Source organism: Stenella coeruleoalba, assembly GCF_951394435.1.
Source record: "Stenella coeruleoalba genome assembly, chromosome: 3".
Taxonomy (NCBI): domain Eukaryota; kingdom Metazoa; phylum Chordata; class Mammalia; order Artiodactyla; family Delphinidae; genus Stenella; species Stenella coeruleoalba.
Window position 1 is genome coordinate 34,175,863 of NC_137148.1, and position 20,620 is coordinate 34,196,482.

The 20,620-nt window shown below is 39.4% G+C and overlaps 1 protein-coding gene across 1 annotated transcript in view; it reads right to left on the reverse strand.

The window, feature by feature from the left end:
- PLCXD3 (phosphatidylinositol specific phospholipase C X domain containing 3) overlaps positions 1-20,620 on the reverse strand; it is a gene marked incomplete at its 5' end in the record, with an annotated part of 184,462 nt that overhangs the window by 37,824 nt on the left and 126,018 nt on the right. Inside the window, one exon of the mRNA XM_079917527.1 lies at positions 14,235-14,943. Coding sequence (XP_079773653.1) covers positions 14,235-14,943 — 709 coding nt within the window. The remainder of the gene's footprint in view (positions 1-14,234; positions 14,944-20,620) is intronic.

Consider the following 20,620-nt stretch of genomic DNA (forward strand, 5'->3'; position numbering starts at 1 on the left):
ACCAATTCACCTTGAAAGGATCAAGATTTACCCCTCGCTAAAATTATTCTTAAATTTCTTCAGTATCACTTGGATGGATGAATACATTCCCAGGGTGACTAATCTGAAGGCAGCAGGCACTGAAAACGGATACGTTTTGGCATAAATCCATTTACACAAAAAGCAAGCTATATAACTAAATATTTTATGTTTCCTTAATCCCTGGGAAGTTGGTACCATCTATCTAACAAGTAAAGAAACTGAGCTTCAGAAGTGATTATCACAAGATGTTTCGTGTTGGTGGCTGCCCTAGGCCAGTGGTTTTCAACCAGGGGGAGGGGGGGATTTTTTTTTCTCACATACATCCCTGAAGGGTGAATATTTGGCAATGTCTGGAGACATTTTCGACTGCCATGACTGGGGGAGGGGAGGAAGTGCTACTGGCATCCAGCAGATGAGGCCAGTGATGGTGCTGAGCACCCTACAGTGCACAGAACAGCCCCCCACCACAAAGAATTATCCTCTCCAAAATGTCAGTTCTGCTGAGGCTGAGAAAAACCCTGCTCTAGGCTGAGAATTCTGACTCCCAGGCTCTTTGGTGGCCTTCACTAGTATCACTGTTAATATCCCCATGTCCCCCTGTTTCCATAAGTGAAAGGATGCGCATGAATTCTTCTTTGGTGATGAAAGAGTAAATTTGTTCCATGCTATTTTGCCACTTGAACATTTCCCTCGGCCTTAGGCTCCTTTACCAAAGAGTACTAAATTGTCACAGAGGTTGCTGGAGATGTATTTGGCATCTTAAAACTCTAATTGGCAGGAAAATTAAAGCAACTTAAAATGTGTGTGCTCTTTAGAGAGATGTGCTATTCCCACCCTATATTATTAGCTCTCAGAGGCAGCTGGAGCGAGAACAGCTGGGACTTCCTGCTCTGCTGTTTTGTCAAGTTGCTATAAAATTGTCCCCCTCACTGAAAAACTGAGAAGAGAGGAAAAAAACAGGGCAGAGGCCAACCACACGTGTCAAAAGGTTGCTTCTCAACTGTCTTTCAGGTGTCCCAAAGGCGGTTCCCCTGTTGTCAATTCAATAAGTGAAGGAATGTACTTGGCTTGGTACGTAACTTTGAAAATAAAGCATGCATTTTGGCCTATACATTGTATAGGACAGAATGTCAAGCCTAAAAGCATTCTTTTCCACCTCAGGTTTGTAAATTAAAACATGTAACATGTAGTTACCAAATTTTCTCAGAGAATTTGCTGAATTTTGTGGTCAAAAGTAATTACATCATGCTTTTGCCTTCCCCCTCTCTCTCACAAACAATTGTCACTGACACCAGTGAGGACACAAAGTGTTGAATGTCTGTGGCTGGGTCTTTCAAACTCCATGAAACTCTCACTTGTTGGCCTAATCTGAACCTTATTGTCTGGAAATAGTCCCCAAACCAAGCATAATTTTCTACCTTAGAAAGGACGCTTTTTACTATTTTCAATGGTCAATGATTGGACAACCACAAAGGTAGATCACATTTAAGTAGAGAAAATAGACGTGCTCTTGATATTTGAGCAAAATATTACAATCGTTTGAGGAAAGGTAAATGGCAGGAAAGGTCAGGGTATTATTGTCCTGAGATATTAGAGAAGTCACTTTTGTCATCTTTCCTTTCTTTGAGCCCCTCTGGCATATGAAAGCTACAGGTCGAAATGTTAGTATGCAGCTGCACTCTGTCTTATACCATTCTGGAATTGTGTCTTATGTAAATCTCACACGCCAAGGAGATTGCCCTGCAAACCAAGGGCAAAGATCATGAGGCAAAATTTTATGACTCTACACCATGCCTCTCTTGTCTGCATGTCCAGCGCACTGCAGGGTCTTATTATGTTGTTGTCGAAGAACTGGCTGACTCAATAAATGGATGGATTCTTATGCTGGGACCCTGGGAAAAAATGCTTTGGTTCATTTTGAAAAAGAGAAATTAAAATTCTTTAATGACATAGAATAAATAACATCCTAGTCACCAACTGGTGATATTACTTTCTTTCCCCTCTCCACCTCACCATATCTAAGTTCTGTCTGAATTTTTAGCAAGGATTAGAGAAGAAAAAGCCCCCCAAATATCACAGAGATAAATCATGCACTGTTGGGGAAGAAAAAAGTTTTCCCGAGTACAACCACCAAAGAAACCCCTCAAGAAAAACACTAAAGAAGAAATGAGGTCTAGAGCAAGCTTAAAGACTGTAAATGCTCGTTCCAGGACAATTATGAAACTAGATGAGAAAGTTCTATGTTAGGTATTTGAGCATTTTTTCCTCTACCCTCAATGGGAAGATAAGGAAACACTGGATGTAAAACTCTTCCTTCCTGAGACGTTGTACATATATACAATGGAATACTACTCAGCCATAAAAAGAACGAAATAATGCCATTCACAGCAACATGGATAGAACTAGAGATTATCATACTAAGTGAAGTAAGTCAGAAAGAAAAAGACAAATGCCATAAGATATCACTTATATGTGGAATCCAAAATATGACACAAATGAACATATCTATAAAACAGAAACAGACTCACAGACATAGAGAACAGACTTGTGGCTGCCAAGGGGGAAGGGGCTGGAGGACGTGTGGACAGGGAGTTTGGGATTAGCAGGTGCAAACTATTATATGTAGGATGGATAAACAACAAGGTCCTACTGAATAGCACAGGGAACTTTATTCAATATCTTCTGATAAACCATAATGGAAAAGAATATTAAAAAAAGAATGTATATATACGTATAACTGAATCACTTTGCTGTACAGCAGAAATTAACACAACATTGTAAATCAACTATACTTCAATAAAAAAAAAACCCTTCCTGCATGAGCAGGAGTAAAGCAATGTACTCTCACAGGTGTTGAGAGAAGACTAGATTTCTACTTATTTTAATTACTTCTCTCACCCTTTTCAACACACACACACACACACTTAAAGCCTAAAGCTGCCTACCTCGTGCTAGTTGGAGCAGAAAATGGTGGCTCACTGAAACAGCCTTTGTATGCGCAGCCCATGGCATGGAAACATCAAAATGTCCCTGCCCATGGTTCACTGCTTTAAGGAGCCTTTCTTTATGATACAAGAGTCATTGGCCATATCTGGTTTGGAGGCTGCCTGGACACATGGGAGAAGTGCAAACACACAGTGGCAATGAGTTGCGTGTGCCTGAAAGGTGTGAAATTCTCCTATGTCTCGTAGAAGCATGTAGGCATGCACATGGCAGCCTGCTCTGCTTGTGAATGGCAGTAAGATTCAAGTTCATTGCATAACCCCCTTAACTGCTAACCAATAAATTGAAAACTGAGGTGGGAATAAAACTAATTTTCCTGGCTATTTTCTAGCAACAGATCCATCATGACTTTCCTGAATCCACATATGGTCTCTGTTAACAGATTGAACTTAGACTGAACCTTGCACTCAACCAAGTTTCCCTACAATCTATTCATGACAAGCTACTTATTACAAGTATTTTTTTTGGAGAAACAGGCAATATAAATTAACCCTTTCAAAATGAATCTAATAAAATCTGAAAGACGTATTTTCATGAATAACTTTTTATAACATTATGGTGTTATTTATTTTCATGACTGGGTCATTTTTGAACCTGAGCTAAATCATATAGGCTTTTCTGTTTAGTATTCTAGATAAGCAGCAGCTACATGGTGAATTCGCTCAGTTTTACATTGGCCAAATCTCACATATATTTCCAAAGGGCAGTCTGTGCTTTTAGCATTCACTAATGAAATCACACGTTACAATCTCACTGCCACATACCGCTCCTTCAAGACAGGATGTCACAGCTCTAGAAACAACTTGTAAGCTTCTTCTAATAGCTGAGGCCACAGGGAAATAAGTGATCAGGGGGTAGGAGGGAGGAATATTTTAAAGGCAAAATTCAAACTATACTTGTGATTTCTGAAAAAAAATGTCAATTATGACAAACAAGTCTCTAGCTATTCTTGTTGAATTACTTTTAGTACTTTGAAATAAGTTAATCAGCAATAGGCTACAATCCCAGACATACAGAGCAAGAGCTAGAAGATTTGTACTTCATATAATAAAGCCAAATATTAGTGTCTTCAGTTGATACATGCAGAATTTTCTTCTGAAGTCCTCCAAGGCCAGATATTCTGAGAAATTTTCATATACCCAGCATTTTTTTTATTGTTGTTCTTACATTGAAAAGATTATGAAAGAAAACATGTTATCAACTGAACGTGATACATTAGAAGCTGAAATGTCATTGCATAGAGTGGTGTTAGAAAGTTATTTGAGATTTATGCAACAATTTTGTTAGGTGGGGCACACTTTTTTTTTTTTTTTGTGGTATGCGGGCCTCTCACTGTTGTGGCCTCTCCCGTTGTGGAGCACAGGCTCCGGAAGCGCATGCTCAGCGGCCATGGCTCACGAGCCCAGCCACTCCGCGGCATGTGGGATCTTCCCAGACCAGGGCATGAACCCGTGTCCCCTGCATCAGCAGGCGGACTCTCAACTACTGCGCCACCAAGGAAGCCCAGGTGGGGCACCCTTTTGACAGAGAAATGTTGGCTTATATCACCTCACTTAAATAAGCACTTATACTTATTGGAATAACCCTTGATAATTAATAGATCAGTCACCCAAAGCTGTGTCTTGCAAGTACACCCAGCACAAACAAGTTTTCAGGGACACTCATTCAAACAAGGCCAAGAAAAATACGTCTCCTGCTGCCAAAAAGGGCAAGAAAAAAAATTGGTTGAAAATATGATATCTGGCCATCTCACCTCCTGCTCCTTTCTGCCTGGAATGAGTTGTAAAACCTTGGGGAAGGAAGTTGGAATGTTTACCAATATTAAAGAATCAGCAATTCCCTTTACACAATGTTTTGTTTACACATTTCCCCCCCCCCCAACTCCTTTGGTCTCCACCACCCAGGATTCTTGATACTTGTCAGTCAATTCCAACCTTGCCCAATGAGATGGGCAGAAACTTAAGACCACAGAGAAAGTTGATTGTCTATATGACTCAATCTGAAGAGTTTGCATTTTAATAGATAAGCCCTGGGCTAGGTTTTCACCAACTCTTTGATTTGCCTCATTGTCAACATGATCTGGGCTTCTGCATAGATACAGCCTCAATTGTTTTAATGAGAAAAAGAACAACAAAGAAAAAGAACATGTAAAGCCTAATTCACATCAGAAATTTTCAAACCAAATGGAAATACGTGCACTGAAAAGGGGTGAATGAAAAGAAATTTGAAAGCAAGTCCTGACATCTGGAAGCTGGCCGGACTCTCACAACTAGGCCAAGTTCTCCTCCTGTTGGGCATAATCTCCCAGAATACCAACCTCAGACAAGATTACTTGAGATCATGAGAAAGTGAGATAAAAAAGGATACTTTGTAATTTTGTCTGAGCACAGAAACCGTATCACCTACAAAATACAAAACACTGACCTCTCTAGACTAAAATGAACAACTTTGATTTCTTTGCCAATTAGTTTATCATCGCTCTAGTCCTATAGATAAGACATATTGAGATACCCAATTATAGACTTGCCCTGACAGCATCCGATCTAAAGAGGACCTCTGCTTCCTTTAAACCTTCCCCCAAGTCACCAACCTAAACCTTGATTCTATAAGAAGTCCTTTCTACCCTCTCTCACTGGGATATCTCGTGGTTCCCATTGTGTGTGTCCTCCCAAAGGCCTCCTCTCACAGCCTCAGAACGTGGTCTGGGCTGTCCACATCTAGTCCATTTTACTTCTTGAATCAGAAAACTCTTACTTGTTCATCTACTTGACAGTTCATGCCACAGTTCTTTTCAATCCAAACAAACCCCCCATTCCCTAAGTTGCTGGCTGAAGTCCCCACACTCTTGTGCCATGACCTGGTTGACTAAATAACCCTGCTGCCTAGACACTTCATCTTTATTCCCTCTACCCCCATCGCCAGCTACATACTAGGTTAGTTCCTCTTCAGATATTAAGCTCCAGCAATTCCATATAAGAAAATTGAGATCCAGAGAGATTTACTAAAGTGAGTAAACCTCTATCCTAAACCATGCTTCCATGATTTTTAGAAAAGTATATGTATTCTCTCTCTCTCTCTCTCTCTCTCTCACACACACACACACACGCACACACACACACACTCACCAGGCACTGAATGGGTATCTGACCTCTCAATAGCTTGGCAATTCTCTCCAGTCTTTGACTCTCTTGCTACAGATAATGAAAGGCTCCTATCCGCATTTGCCTGTACTTTAATCTTACAACATTAGCAGAATGAAGGAGAGCAAGAGCTTTTATGCGCATGCCTGCTTCAAAAATTCTTAGGTCAGAAGTTGTTAAGAGAGAGTTACAAGACAACCCTCCCTCCTTCCATACCCCAGCATGACCCAGGCTAAAATCACCCTTCTGTCACACAGCCTCAGGGTTGCAAGCTATTACAGAATCTTTTTTTTTTTTTACTGCTTAAAATCGGGGCTGGGAGGCCATTGGGTTGCAAAGAGCTGTGATGTTAATTGGTGCTGAAATGTTTATTGGTTTTGGTGGAAGACACTGAGTCTGGAAGTTACTAAGGCTTCTTCCATGGGGTGTGCTTTAGAGCCCAGGGGAACAAAGAATCCCTCCCAGGAGCATTTCCCTGTGCTTCTGAAGCACAGTAATCCAAGGATCGAGCTATGTGACATGGGAGAGAAGATACATGGGAGAGAATAGCAGAGGACCATTATTTGGAAATCGATAATGGGCAGCTCTACCTTAGTGATAGGACAAGCAAATTTGAACTTAAATCTGGCAGGTCCTGTGGGTAGAGGAGTCATGGTTTAGATTTAAGGAAGAACTATCTGAACCTGGGGTGGGGAGGGGACTGATAAATCTTGGGGTTGACTCTCTTTCCAGATTTTTTAAAACCAACTTCATCTGTTGGTGGGGGCGATTCAGGCACAGCTTGTTGGCAGACAAGAGCAGTGCTGCTCAAAGTGAGCCTCACCTGGGGTACGTTAGAAGTGAAACTCTTTGAGCATCGATTCATGAATCATAACCTCTGAGGGTGACATAAGCACTGCCCAGTTTGCCAAGCCCTGGGCTAGGGAAAAGAATGCTTTCTGGAGTTCCTTCTGATTTACAAGCGAGACTCCTTGTTCTAGCGGTTCAAAAGACCTAGACTCTTTTTTTTTAATTGAAGTATAGTTGACTTACAATATTGTGTTAGCTTCAGGTGTACAGGAAAGGGATTCAGTTATATATATACATTTTTTTCAGGTTATTTTCCATTATAGGTTATTATAAGATATTGAATATAGTTCGCTGTGCTATACAGTAAATCCTTGTTGCTTATCTGTTTTATATATAGTAGTTTGTATGTATTAATCCCATACTCCCAATTTATCCCTCCTTCCCTCCATTTCTCCTTTGGTAACCATAAGTTTGTTTTCCGTGAGTCTGTTTTGTATATAGATTCATTTGTATTACTTTTTAGATTCCACATATAAGTAATGTCATACAATATTTGTCTTTCTCTGTTGGACTTTCTTCAGTTAGTATGTTAATCTCTAGGTCCATCCATGTTACTGCAAATGGCAGTATCAATATTTCATTCTTTTTTATGGTTGAGTAATATTCCAGTGTGTGTGTGTGTGTGTGTGTGTGTGTGTGTGTGTGTGTGTATCATATCTTCTTGAACCATTCATCTGTTGATGAGCACTTGGGTGTTTCCATGTCTTGGCTATTGTAAATAGTGCTACTATGAACATGTATGTATGTTTTCCAATTAGAGTTTTCGTGAAAGATCTAGATTCTGATTTGATAGCAGCACTGGCTCACACCACCACCTGAACAAATTATTTAGCCTTATTGTCCGTTGATTTTCTAAATTGCAAATTGGGAATAACATCTGTTGAACAAATGAAGCCTCTAATATATATGCTGAAAAAAAGAATCTTACAATGAAAGCATCTTGTAAACAATGATTATTCTAATGCTGGTTTTCCATAATGTCCTTGATATTCTTTCTCCCTAGGCATATGTAGCCCAAAGAAGCAGCTTTCCCTTTTACTGAATAGAATGATAGCAGACCAGCTAATGCGCTGACCTACTTGGGGATGTAGTCTCGGGGGCGGAGCCAGAAAGCTGTCCATCATGAAGATTGATGTCACCTGTAGCTGTCTTTGAACCATTCTGAGTCTCACTCCCTCAGTGTGGTGTTTCTTGGCTCCTCAAAGATGCTAGGATGACTGGTGCTGCAGGGGAACAACTTCCCAGAGCCCAGCCCCCCACCAGCTGGGTCAGTGCACTGACAGGGTAAATCGGCAGCACAAGTGTTGTTTGGGGAGTTGCTGTGAGCTAGGATGTGTCCCCACTGAAAGGAAAAAATAGTCTATTGTGCTTGTGAAGCACAAAGAGATAGGACCCAGGGAAGTCTGCCCTGAACAAAATCTGTGGTCCATCCCAGGCCCAACTTCTGACCACTCTAGTCAAGGTTACAGGGCACCATGTTATGTTGCGCACAGTGCAGTCTGACAGCTGGTTCGCCCTTCCACGTTGTTCCCTGCAGCCTGATGTTCCCTGGCCCCACTGATCTTCCTGTCCCTTTTCGGTCCTCATCCCTCCCTGACGTATGGAGGGCAGAATCTGCCTGCAAGCCGGGAGACCTGATTATGATTCCACCTTTGCTGCCAGTTAGCTCTGTGACCTTGGGCAACATTTTAGCAGTCCTCTGGCCTCAGTTTCCTTACTAAATGGAAAACAGTGACATGGGAAACAGGAACAAGGCAAGGGGGACTGAGTCAGGTCACCTCTAAGTTCCCTTCCTTTTTATTATCCAACAGCAGTGCTTCCCTAGGGGACCCCTGCCAGCGTTCTATCTTGAGGCAAAGCCATACACTTCAGATCTGCTCTTTCATAGCCTTTCCCACCCCACCTCCAGTATACTTTACCTTCCCAATGCCTAGACCTGACTTTGCCCTCCAAGATGACAAATAATGCATTACATGCACCCACTGCTAAGAAAGGTGAATTTCACCTAATTTGCAAGAGTAAGCATGGGACTCGGAGTCAGACCCAAATAACAATCCTGCCTTTGCTAAACTAATCTGGGACTTTTGAGCAAGGTACTAGACATTTCTCAGCCTCCATTTTCCATCTCTAATGGATGTAATGCCTACTTTGCAAGGCTGCAGGGAGGATTAAATGGATACAATTCATGTAAAGCACTTAGCACAGTGCCTGGCACAGAAAGTGGGCTCAACAAATGTAGTTGCCTCCCTTTCCCCAGTTGGATAAAATTGGTGCTTATTAAAAACCAACCACATCCTTCTTCCTTACCCTCAAGGCAATGACTGTGATCATGAGAATAAATGGGCAGGGCAGTTAGCATAGTATTAAAAAGAGAGCATTTAATAAATCATCATTACTATTACCATTATCATCATCATCGTGATATAAATTGTTGACTTGTATAAACATTTTCTAAATTAATTCGGCATCAATTTACTTACAGAGATGCACTCTGCTCCTTAAATATTCTGACAGGTGGTCTAGCTGAATTTTTTTTAAGTAAAAAACACTATAATTTAATAAACTTCCACAAATTAGGGAAGGACTTGACTCAAGTTACACACCTTCTTTTTAAGAACGTGTGAATTCCGTGGGGGTGAGGTGCAAAAGCTGGTGTTTGAAAAATAAATTAAAAATAGGTCTTTAAGAAACTAAAATCTGTGTCTTTTGGCATTGCTAAAATGTAGAGAACGCATCTGCAGTATTTAGAACCGGTGGCCAGATTGAAAGTTACGGTACCTAAATCCAGGCTGGATTTAGTTCCCTGAAAGCCACCCACATCTTCAAACACTGTTTTCTAAATTCGTGTGCTTAGAGTTTTGTTAACCCAAATATAGACATAATGAAAAATTATAGTGAAACTAGTCAAATCCAGGATTGTAGGATTTTAGAACTGGAAAGGATCTTGGAGATAATTGAATTCAAACTCTAAATTTTGCAAATGAAAATATACTAAAGGTCCAGAGAAGTCTTAACATTGCCTAGTGACTTCTCCTTTGGTGGCAAAGGACTTTCTCAGTGAGCAGCTTTGGCACAACAGCAAAAGGAAAGTGACAGTAAAAGTCTTTTTTGTGGGCTTTATCACTTGGTGAGAAGAGAAAAATATATTTTGGGGGAGTCAAGTGTTTTTTCACTACCTGTGTCAGGAGTAATAAGTTACCTCTGCAAGGCATTATCCAAGGATTGACAATGACCTTTCCCTATAGGTCTCACCCAGAAAGCTGAAATATGTCCAAACCAAACCAAAGCAAACCTCTGGATTTCGCATTAACACCATACACAGAATACAGTTTTGTAATTGGTTTAAAAAGGGGCTTTCTAGTACTGAGACAAACTCCATTGAGAATGTTTATAGCACAAGTATCATGGCCAGGTTCAGATATATTTGCAAGTCATTTGCATAATCCTGGAGAGAAAATAGTTGACTCTACCTATAGGGTCTTCATTTCTACTTTTTAAATTCTTTTCCCACTCTCTCTTTTCACTGGTAAAACTCTACTTTTCCAGATATATAAGCCAGAGGCAAGTGAAACATTCTGAATTAGAGCAACTGGCTGAGGACATTTTGTCAAAATTAATGCCATGGGCTGTTAATAAGTGTTATCTTAAAAAAAAAATCAAGTGCTTGGAAAACATTGTATTAGTTATAATTAAATAGGATTCTTCACTTAAATACTTGTTAGTGCCTTTTATATGCTAATGTGCATTGTGAATCTTTTGGGAGAGTTGTGTAGATATATATTATCATTTTCAACACTCTCCTAACTTATCTGATCGTTATTCTACAAATCCTACTTTGGTAATGCTGTACTAAAGCATAAGTAACCAAAAAGCAGTTCAACGTATAACTTGCAAAGTCCTATTGCATGAAATTGCATGAGAGAAAAATGAAAGTCATTTATTCCTTGAGTAGATTTTCCTTCTTGACTTCCCAAAGGCTATTCCCTACACAGGTATGGAGTCAGGATATGGTTCTTGGCCAAATGCAAAGTAGGCAAATTGTACAGAAAAGTGTTTTCCTAAGCATAGAACTATACAACAGAAGGTAAAGCTGGAAGGGAAGACTCCTTTCATGCCCAATATGTAAATGTTCGAAGTAAAGCTTTTTAAATTAAAGGTGTAGCAAGAATGAACAGAATTAGAGTCAGCCATTCCCCAGGCCCCTCCTGTCCCCTTCCCACCTCTACTGGGGATTCCTCAAAATCTGGAGGATCTATGGGGTAGGTTTGAAAACAACACATTCTTATGTGTATATAACTCCCTCATTTTTAAGTATGTAAGGTAAGTTGTTATTTATGAGAACAATTAATTTTTATAGAAAGTGGTTCTATTAAAGAAAAAGTCTTCTTGTTCTGATGAATACGTTGATGGGACTAACTGAATGTAGGCTTAGGGCCAGGGAGAGAGGTGAATAGTTTGGTGCAATAATCTAGAGGAGAGTGTAGCGTCTCCACCGCAACATGGGGTTGGGGGAAGAAAACAGATGAGAAAATGACAGGAAGGGGGTGGAGGAGAGGAGTCAGTCAGAGGACTAGAGTCTAGGGTGAAAAGTGGTACAGATGTCTCAGAAGATATTCCAGGTCAGGAGATTTGTAATTCCAGATGAGTCTAAAATTCAACTTTAAGGCATCTACATTATTATGATTATAAAACCTCCCTTTTATGCTCAGATCTTCAGTAAAGTCCAAATAAACCACTATATAGAAATTGAGCAAGAAGCAAGTTTCATGTCTCAGGTTATAGAGGGTGGGACATGGATAGGCCACATGGAACAATCAACCCATAAAATTACGTAATCCAGAAGCAACAAGGGCTCGTTCCATAAGAATGTAAGAAATCTAGACCTCAGCAGAAATCTTAGGGAAGGCTTTACACTTGCATAGAGCGTACAGTGAGGATCCCCAGTAAGGGCTGGGGATCTTACTTCAGTTGAAAGAACAGGGAGATCCCAGCAAATACCTGAATAACAGAAGGAAGTTATACTTTTGCGTGGAGGAATACTTCCTCTCCAAGGACCTGGGGCTTTCATTGCCAAAAAATGCAGTATCCCCCAAACGAGCTAACCTATATTCCTAATGATCAACTGGATCTGCTTGGATGCCTTTCTAGCACTTTAAATTTAGCATAATCCTGATTGTGTCTCCCCGCTGTCCTCCCCAAGTTCCTGTATCTTTGTTTCTTGCTTCTTTGAATGCATCCATCACTCATTCTACTTCTCAAGAAGAAACTTTATTCTCCCCTCTTTTCTTTCATTCACACCACATAGCTAAATAGTCATCCAACTTTTGCTGTCGCATACTGTCCCCTTCTACATTTTCTCACTTCTTCAGTTTAGCTTGCATATCCTTGCTAAAATGGTTCCAAGCACCTCTTAACTGCTTACTTTCTCCACTCCATCTACCCTCCATGCTTCACCAATTATCTACCCAAAATGCACATCTGGTCAAGTCACTCCACCACTAAATATCATTTTCTAGCTCCCCATTGCTCATAGGATGATGTTCCCTGTAGCCTGGCTTTTAGCCATCCTCAGTGCCAGTTCCTAAGCTCCGACCAGTGCCGGCTACAACCCCAGAGCCCTCCTCCACCTCACCTGTGATGGCGACATTTTTTTCTCTTTTAGATGCTATGATTTATTATATTTAATGTGGTAACATTTAGATTCATTGTAATTTAATCTCTCATCACTTTAAGTTGTACAATTCATTAACTATATCCTCTAGACTGTGCAAGAAGGCTTTTAGCCTTCTTGCAAATGCGTTCCTGCCCCACTACAAATTTCATCTGCCATTCTCCACCATATAGCATTTTCACCTCTAAAGGCCACCCACAGCATTTTCACCTCTGAATCTTTTCTTCTCCTTTTCTTGTCTTTCCCTACAAGACCTTGTGCAAAACATTCATTCTCTGCCTCTTTACCATAATTCAAAATATCAGTTAAAGTTAAAAATAAAAGGTGTGATAGGAATTGTGTTTGTTCTTCAATGTTTGCCTTGTTTAATACTTTAACTCAAAAGAATAAATAATATGTACAATGCTACATGTTGTATCAGGGGAATGAGTTACAAAGATCTTTGGTGATTGCTAATTACACCTCAGAGGTGACCACTACCCTACATGTATGTCTGGGCTTGACCAATGGAATGCCTGCTCTCTGGAGACTGATTCTTGCTAACGATTGATTCTTGCTAAAAATGTAGTGTAAAGGCATAGAATACAGCTTGAGAAAAATGGTGCTTGAGTTTTTGTTTCATTATTCATTGTCCAAGTGGCTTTAGGCAAAACATTTCACTTCTCTGAACTTTAATTTTTATCTGTTATACAGTATCTACTTCCCAGGATTGTTATGCAGATCAAATGGAATCAAGTATGTGAAAATACTCTGAAAAAAGTAGAGAAAGGGCTTTGTAATCTATAAAATGCTATGCAAATGTGAAAAGGAGTGCTATGAAAAGATAACCGGACATGGCGTCAAAATGCATGGTGCAGGGATTCCCTGGCAGTCCAGTGGTTAGGACTCCATCTGTGCTTCCACTGCAGGGGGCCCAGGTTCGACCCCTGGTTGGGGAACTAAGATCCTGCAAGCTGCATGGTGTGGTAAAAACAAAACAAAAACAAACACAAACAAACAAAAATCATGGTGCTGTGGGTTGACCTGTGTCTTACAAAATGACATATTCAAGTCCTAATCCCCAGTACCTGTAAGTGTGACCTTATTTAGAAATAGGGCATTTGCAGATGTAATTAAATTAAGATGAGATCACTAGGGTGGGCCCTAATCCAATATGACTAGTGTCATTATAAGAAGAGAAGACAGAGAAGCAGGGAAGAATGCCATGTAAAGGTGGGTGCAGAGACTGGAGTGATGCATCTGTAAGCTAAGAACCACAATGGATGCCAACCATTGCCAGAAGTTAATGCAGAGGCATGGAAAAGATTCTCCCTCAAAGCTCTCAGAAGGAGCGAGTCCTGCTGACACCTTGATTTCAGACTTCTAGCCTCTGGAACTGAAGGATGGTAAATTTCTTTTGTTTTTAAGCTACCCAGCAGCCTGTGATACTTTGTTGTGGCAGCCCTAGGAAACTAACTCACATGGGTGTGAATTAACTCCATCACTAATTAACTATTTGAATTTGGGTTTAATTATTTAAAAATTTCCCCTGATAACTTAAGGACACTTACCTTTCTGTGATTGTTTCTCTGAGACCACTGGCCACCCCTTTGACCACGGTGCTAGCTTTGGGGGTCAGCACCACCTGAGATATAAAAAATGATCCCTTCTTCCTTCTCTCAGTGATGGATGCCTGAAGAAACTGGATCAGTTTTTCCGGGTCTGTGGTGTTGGCCCAAGGTGCTGGCATCATCTGCCCAGGCCAGAGAAAGGGTACTTCCAGAGCCACTGGACTGTGGTAGAAGACCAGCACTTGGTAGTCCTTCTCCCACAGGTACTTTAGACTCACTTCCTGGGCAAAAATCGCTGGGCACATTTTATTTCCATAGATGTCTTTCAGCATTTGGACGAGTTTTTCATGGTGATACTTCTGCATCCCATAAAAGTGGTTGAAGTCCAAGAATACTACCTCCTTATGGTGATCTGTGAGGAATGCATTGATCTCCTCAAGGCCTTCATTGACTTTGGCACTGAACAAACCATGAGCAAAGTAGAGTTCATTGTCGGGGTCTCTAGGCTTGGTGGAAATTCGAAGATCAAAATAACGGATCCCAGCTCCTAGCTGACCAGTAAAGTTCATGGTTTGAGTGGCTAGCCATTTCCGCATCAGCTTTTTCGCCACAGTTCCAAACACAGAGACAAAATTCTGGACAGTTTCTGGCTGTTCAGGCCCCACTGGAGAGGCTTCATCAATGTAGAAGCTGAAGGAATCATGAGATCCTAGAAGAATAACAAGGCACAATGTGATTACATTTCAGTCCTTTGTCCTTCCCAACTTCTTTCCGTCTTGCCATGTCCATATCTCTCCCTCAAATGAGCCAAAGGAAATACTAAGGAATATTTACCTAGTACATTCGAATGTCTTAGAAGGGTCTTATTTTATAACCTAGTATAGTACATGGAGGACTTCAACTGACCAAATGGTTTGTAAAATGATAAGAAAAAAATCCCAACTAATCAATTTTTTAAAATTCAAAAGATCATCTTCTACTTCTGTAAACCAAGAATTTAACATATTCATTAGGGTTGGTTTTCCATATAGGTGGCGTAAGTGACCATTCATAAAGTAGAATTTATAGGAACTCACCAGTTCTCAAATACTTTGTCTACAATCTTGCCCTTTCCCTCTATTTTGGGTTGATTGTAAGCCTAGAGGGCTTGTTTCAATGAATAAAGAAGACCTTTTCACAGGTAGATGATCAGTGTTACTTCCTGCACTTTGGAAAGCACAAGAGGTCACGGGAATAAAGGAGGGGAGAGATAAGGCAAGAGGACGGTACAATTTCTGATATTTTAACATCATTCTTGTCCTGCATTTGGGCAATTGTGAATGTAGATGAAGTCAGGTACTTTTTACATATTGAATAAACAATTATTTTTTTCTTGCAAATTAACACAACTGACGGTATTTAAAAATTAACTAGTAGACTATTTTCTTCACAGATATTTCCTCTCTACAGTGAATGCTCTCTTTGGAGTTGCTTCCAAATTTAGAAGAATTTCTTCCTAGGGAGAACCTGTTTAATTATTTATTTTTGGCAGTTACAAATATCAAACCTCCAGAAATGTAGCAATGAACATGTGTATGATTTGCCTGTAAGTACAGAGTGCCATTTAAAATATCATTGGACACAATAAAGGAAAATTATTTCATTTTAATTTTAGAGACACAGATGTAGAGAACAAATGTATGGACACCAAGGGGGGAAAGTGGTGGGGTGTGGTGGTGGTGGGATGAATTGGGAGATTGGGATTGACATATATACACTAATATGTATAAAATGGATAACTAATAAGAACCTGCTGTATAAAAAATAAATTAAATTACATTAAAAAATTAAAAAAATATTCAGAAACATTACAGAGAATCTTCACTTAAAAGTTCTTTTAAATAATTTTTAAAGGTAAATGTAAGATTACCAGATCAAAATAAAGTTCTTTTGACTTTGGAAAAAAAAAAGCCTCCTTTACTTCTTGGTAAAATTAAATTAACATATTCTGGATTTTTCACACATTAGAAAAGGCAGATGTCATTATTCCCCATCTGTTACTCAGGCTTCCTTACACCTTGTTGCTCACTCCTGATTTACATCCATTGAAGTACAGTTTTTTCTAGATTTTTCAGTCTTCCAACCCAAGATGTGTACTTGTGCACGTGCATGCACACACACACACACACACACCCTTGTAAGTTTATTATCACCTCAGGGCCTTTAACTGTTAAGCTATTTGAAGCAAAATTTTTTAGTGATGCAATATTTATCTTTGTCTATATTCCATATCTATGTCAATCTATATCTCTATGCCTATAGAGATATATCTATTTATCTATGTCTAGCAGTAAACAGACTACAGTAATTACAAGAGTATGGATATTAGACACCATGGTGGGTTGTTAGAAAAAATAGTTTGAAACATACTTTGATACCTTGTAAATCATAACCTTTCAAGACTTGGAACAGATAATTCCTCAGAATTATTGGAATTTTTCAAACAATGAAAGGTAACCCCAAAATATAGAAATACCACATTTACTTTCATCCGGAACTATCTGATCTATTTATCTTTAGTAGATGGTATGGGAAGAAAATGTCAGCACTTTCTGGATAAGGAAAACTGTCAGTTTGGATCTGACATTGGCAAATTTTAATAGGGATTTAAATTGCTGCATGTTGATTTATTAGTTGCTGTTCAGTGAATGGCTAATATAAATGAAGAAACTAAACTGTACTATGGTTTAATATACAGCAAGATTATGTTTAAAGAAAGAAATAAAAAAGTGAGCTTAAGAAGAGTTATAATGGGCTTCCCTGGTGGCGCAGGGGTTGAGAGTCCGCCTGCCGATGCAGGGGACACAGGTTCGTGCCCCGGTCCGGGAGGATCCCACATGCCGCGGAGCGGCTGGGCCCGTGAGCCATGGCCGCTGAGCCTGCGCGTCCGGAGCCTGTGCTCCGCAACGGGAGAGGCCACAACAGTGAGAGGCCCGCGTACCAAAAAAAAAAAAAAAAAAAAAAAAAAAAACAGTTATAATGAAATGATCTAGGATTGGATTAAAATAAGTATAAATAAGTAAATAAACCCTCAAAATAAGGGTTAATTTATAAAATTTTAAATTAATTTACAGGCACGTGAAGAAAAGGTGGATGAAAGTAATTAGTTACTTCTGTAATCTAATAGAAGACATAATTGGAAGCACACAGAAAGGGAATTAAATATGACTAGACTTCTTTCAGAAATGAGTTGCTCCTTGTTTTTGACACGTTACTAGAAATATTAATTTGTTATTAAGGCCAAAATAAGGTAATATTAAAAATAAAAATTAAAAACAGATAACACACAGAAGGAGAAACCACTGATACCCCCACCAGTATTTGTTCTAAGCTTGATGAACAGAATTATTCACCAGATGCAAATTTTATTTGAAGAGAATTAAATTATCAATCAACATAAAACACTATGCATTTTGGGAGAAAATACATAATCTAACATTGGCCAAGAAAGAATATTTTCAAGACTTTTAATTTCATTTGGAATAGTAGTTCCTCCCAAATTTCAAAATTTCCTCTAAACCATGAAGCTTTCTATTTGTTTGAACTTAAAACAAAAATACAGCACTACTACTTTATGACTTTCAATAACAGAGAAAGCCTCTGGCCCAGCCCTGTGTCTTTAAAATCAGGGAGCCTGCCCATGAGCAAAACAGTGCTAAACACTATTTCTTTGTTCTAAATCCACAACCTGTGTGCCTTATCTGGTCTAATATTTTGCTTCTACACTGGTTCAGTGTTCCTGTCCTCTTGTCCTCTTATTCTTATTTTATCTACTGCCCAAACTCGTACCTTGGACATGATACTTAAAGTTGCTCCTTTGATTCTGAACTTAGCTTTTCAATTTTGGCTTTGATTTGTCCTCTCTACTTAGACAAGAGCTGGCCACTCCCATTATGAACCCAGGCCAGTCAAGTTCCTTTGCTCTGGCTCTGAATAAGTGAATGGAATGGAAGAGGTTATTGTCTTTCATTTCTTAGAAACAGCCACTTTTATTAGTTTCTCCTCAGTCGGCTACATCATTCCCTCATTCAGACAGTAGGCATACTTCTAAGACAGACCTTAACATTCCCTGTCATCCTGACATTTACATCTCTCTGTTGAGTGTAGGCCCAATCTAGTGACTTTTTTCTAATAAATTAAATAACACAAACATGATGGGATACCACTTCTGAGATTATGCTGCAAAAGACTGTGACTTCCATCATGCTACTCTTTCTCATGCTGGTTTTGATGAAGCAAACTGCTGTGTTGCAGAGGTCCATGTAACAAAGACCTGGGAATGGCCTCCAGCCAGCAGCAAGTTAGGAACAGAGCCCCTCAGTCTAACAGCCCTCAAAGATCCGAATCCTTCAATAGCCACTGAGTAACCTTGGAAGTACATCCTGCCCCAGTGGGATCTTGACTGCAGCCTTGTGAGAGATCTTGAAGCAGAGGATTCAGTTAATATTTGCCTAGACTCCTGACCCACAGAAACTGTGTCTTGTTTTAAGTGACTAAGTTTGGGGATAATTTGTTACATAGCAATAGTTAACTAATGAAAGCTATAACAACCCTTTGGGGTTAACGAGGGCATTTGAGGTCTACAAACCCAAGCGCCTAATATAAGAACTTGAAATGTTAATGAAGGGAAATTAAATTTAAAATGTTCATACGCACCTCTTTATGCTTGTAAACTATGTATCAGCTAAGAGAAAGAGTGAAAGAAATCAAGTTGGTTTAAAAAGTTTTCTTGAATGGAGGAGTTACTCCATTCTGCATTCTGGTATGGATGACCTTAGATGTCATATAGTCTAATCAGCTAAAATGCAGCATCCATTTTATTAACTCAACAGTGTAAGGGATCTGCGTGATCATCTCATTTTTATGGTCTCTTGTAGTACTGAACTTAACATCTCATCCTATAATTTGCTGTGGTAGGAAGACTTCTAGGATGGCCCCCCAAACTTCCATCCCCTGTTATAGTTGTCCTATATAATCCCCTCCACTTGAACATGGTAAATATGAGGGATATCATTCTCATGATTATGTTCCAGTATATGGAAGAGTTTTTTTTTTTTCAGATGTAATTAAGGTCCCTAATCAGTTGGCTTTGTGTTAACTAAAGAGAGATTATCCTGAGTGGACCTAACCTAAGCAGGTAAGCCCATCAAACAGAGACAACAAGCAGCAGCAGATGTTCTGTTGTCCTTAAGAAACAAAATGCAATGTGGTAGAGAGGATCGTGTGGCAGTTGAAGTGATTAATAGCCTACCAAAATGATATGAAAATTACTTTGAGCTGAATATATCTGAACAATCAGCAGCCACATACAGAAACATTATCTAAATTTAAATAGAACCTCTGAAAATATAGTTACCATTGACTTCCCTCCCAGGGAGTTACTTGATTGGGGAAAAACAAAAACAAAAACAAAAACAAAAACAAAAAACGACACTTAGCACCAGAAGTGTGAATTCAGCTGCTTGTTAGAATTAAAAAAAAAAAAGAACCTTCCATACTCTCCCATTGAAGCTCTATCTACCCCTCTTTTGTTAAGTTTAGTATATAAGCCTTTTCTTTCTGGTTATTCCAGTAAGTGACTAGTCTCTGAGTGCTTCTGCATGTACACTGTGCATGCATAAATAAACATTGTCTTTTCTCCTGTTAATCTATCTATTGTTGATTAATTTTTAGACCACCAATCACTGGACCCAAGTTGGAAGAGGAAAAGATTTCCTTCTTATGAAGTGAAGAGTTGGCAGCGTCTAGGAGCTGAGGGCCACAGTGCTACAACTCAAAGAACTACATTCTGCCAACAATCAGCAAGCTTTCAAAAGGATCCTTAGCCGCAAATGAAATTACAGCCTTGGCCAATACTTTGATTTCAGACTGATGCAGCCTGGTCTTCATATTAAATTAGGCAATACAGTACTTTGAAAACAGCATTGAATGTGTTGGAAGACTAGGCTCGAATTCGAGCTCAGTTACTAACTCAAAGTTTAACACTGGAGCGTCATCGGATTGTTAACTCTTCTGGTTTTGGATTTTCCAATTTGTTCAATTAAGATACTCTCCACACCTACTTCATATGATTCTTACAAGGAAGAAATGAACCCATGTTCATGAAGGTTCCATAAAAGAACTATAAAACTTAAATTACAATTATTTTCATATGGTGATATACCTAGTCACAAAACATCTATTCACTTGTGGCTAAGAAAAACATTACCTAGACAACACACATTGGGACATCTGTGCAAGCAGGAACGGAAATGATTTAAGTTGCAGGATTTAGATTTTTGTAAATAGTTTTTGAAAATCAGATTCTTACCCATCACTTGTCTAAGATTTAGCAAATGTAGGACAAT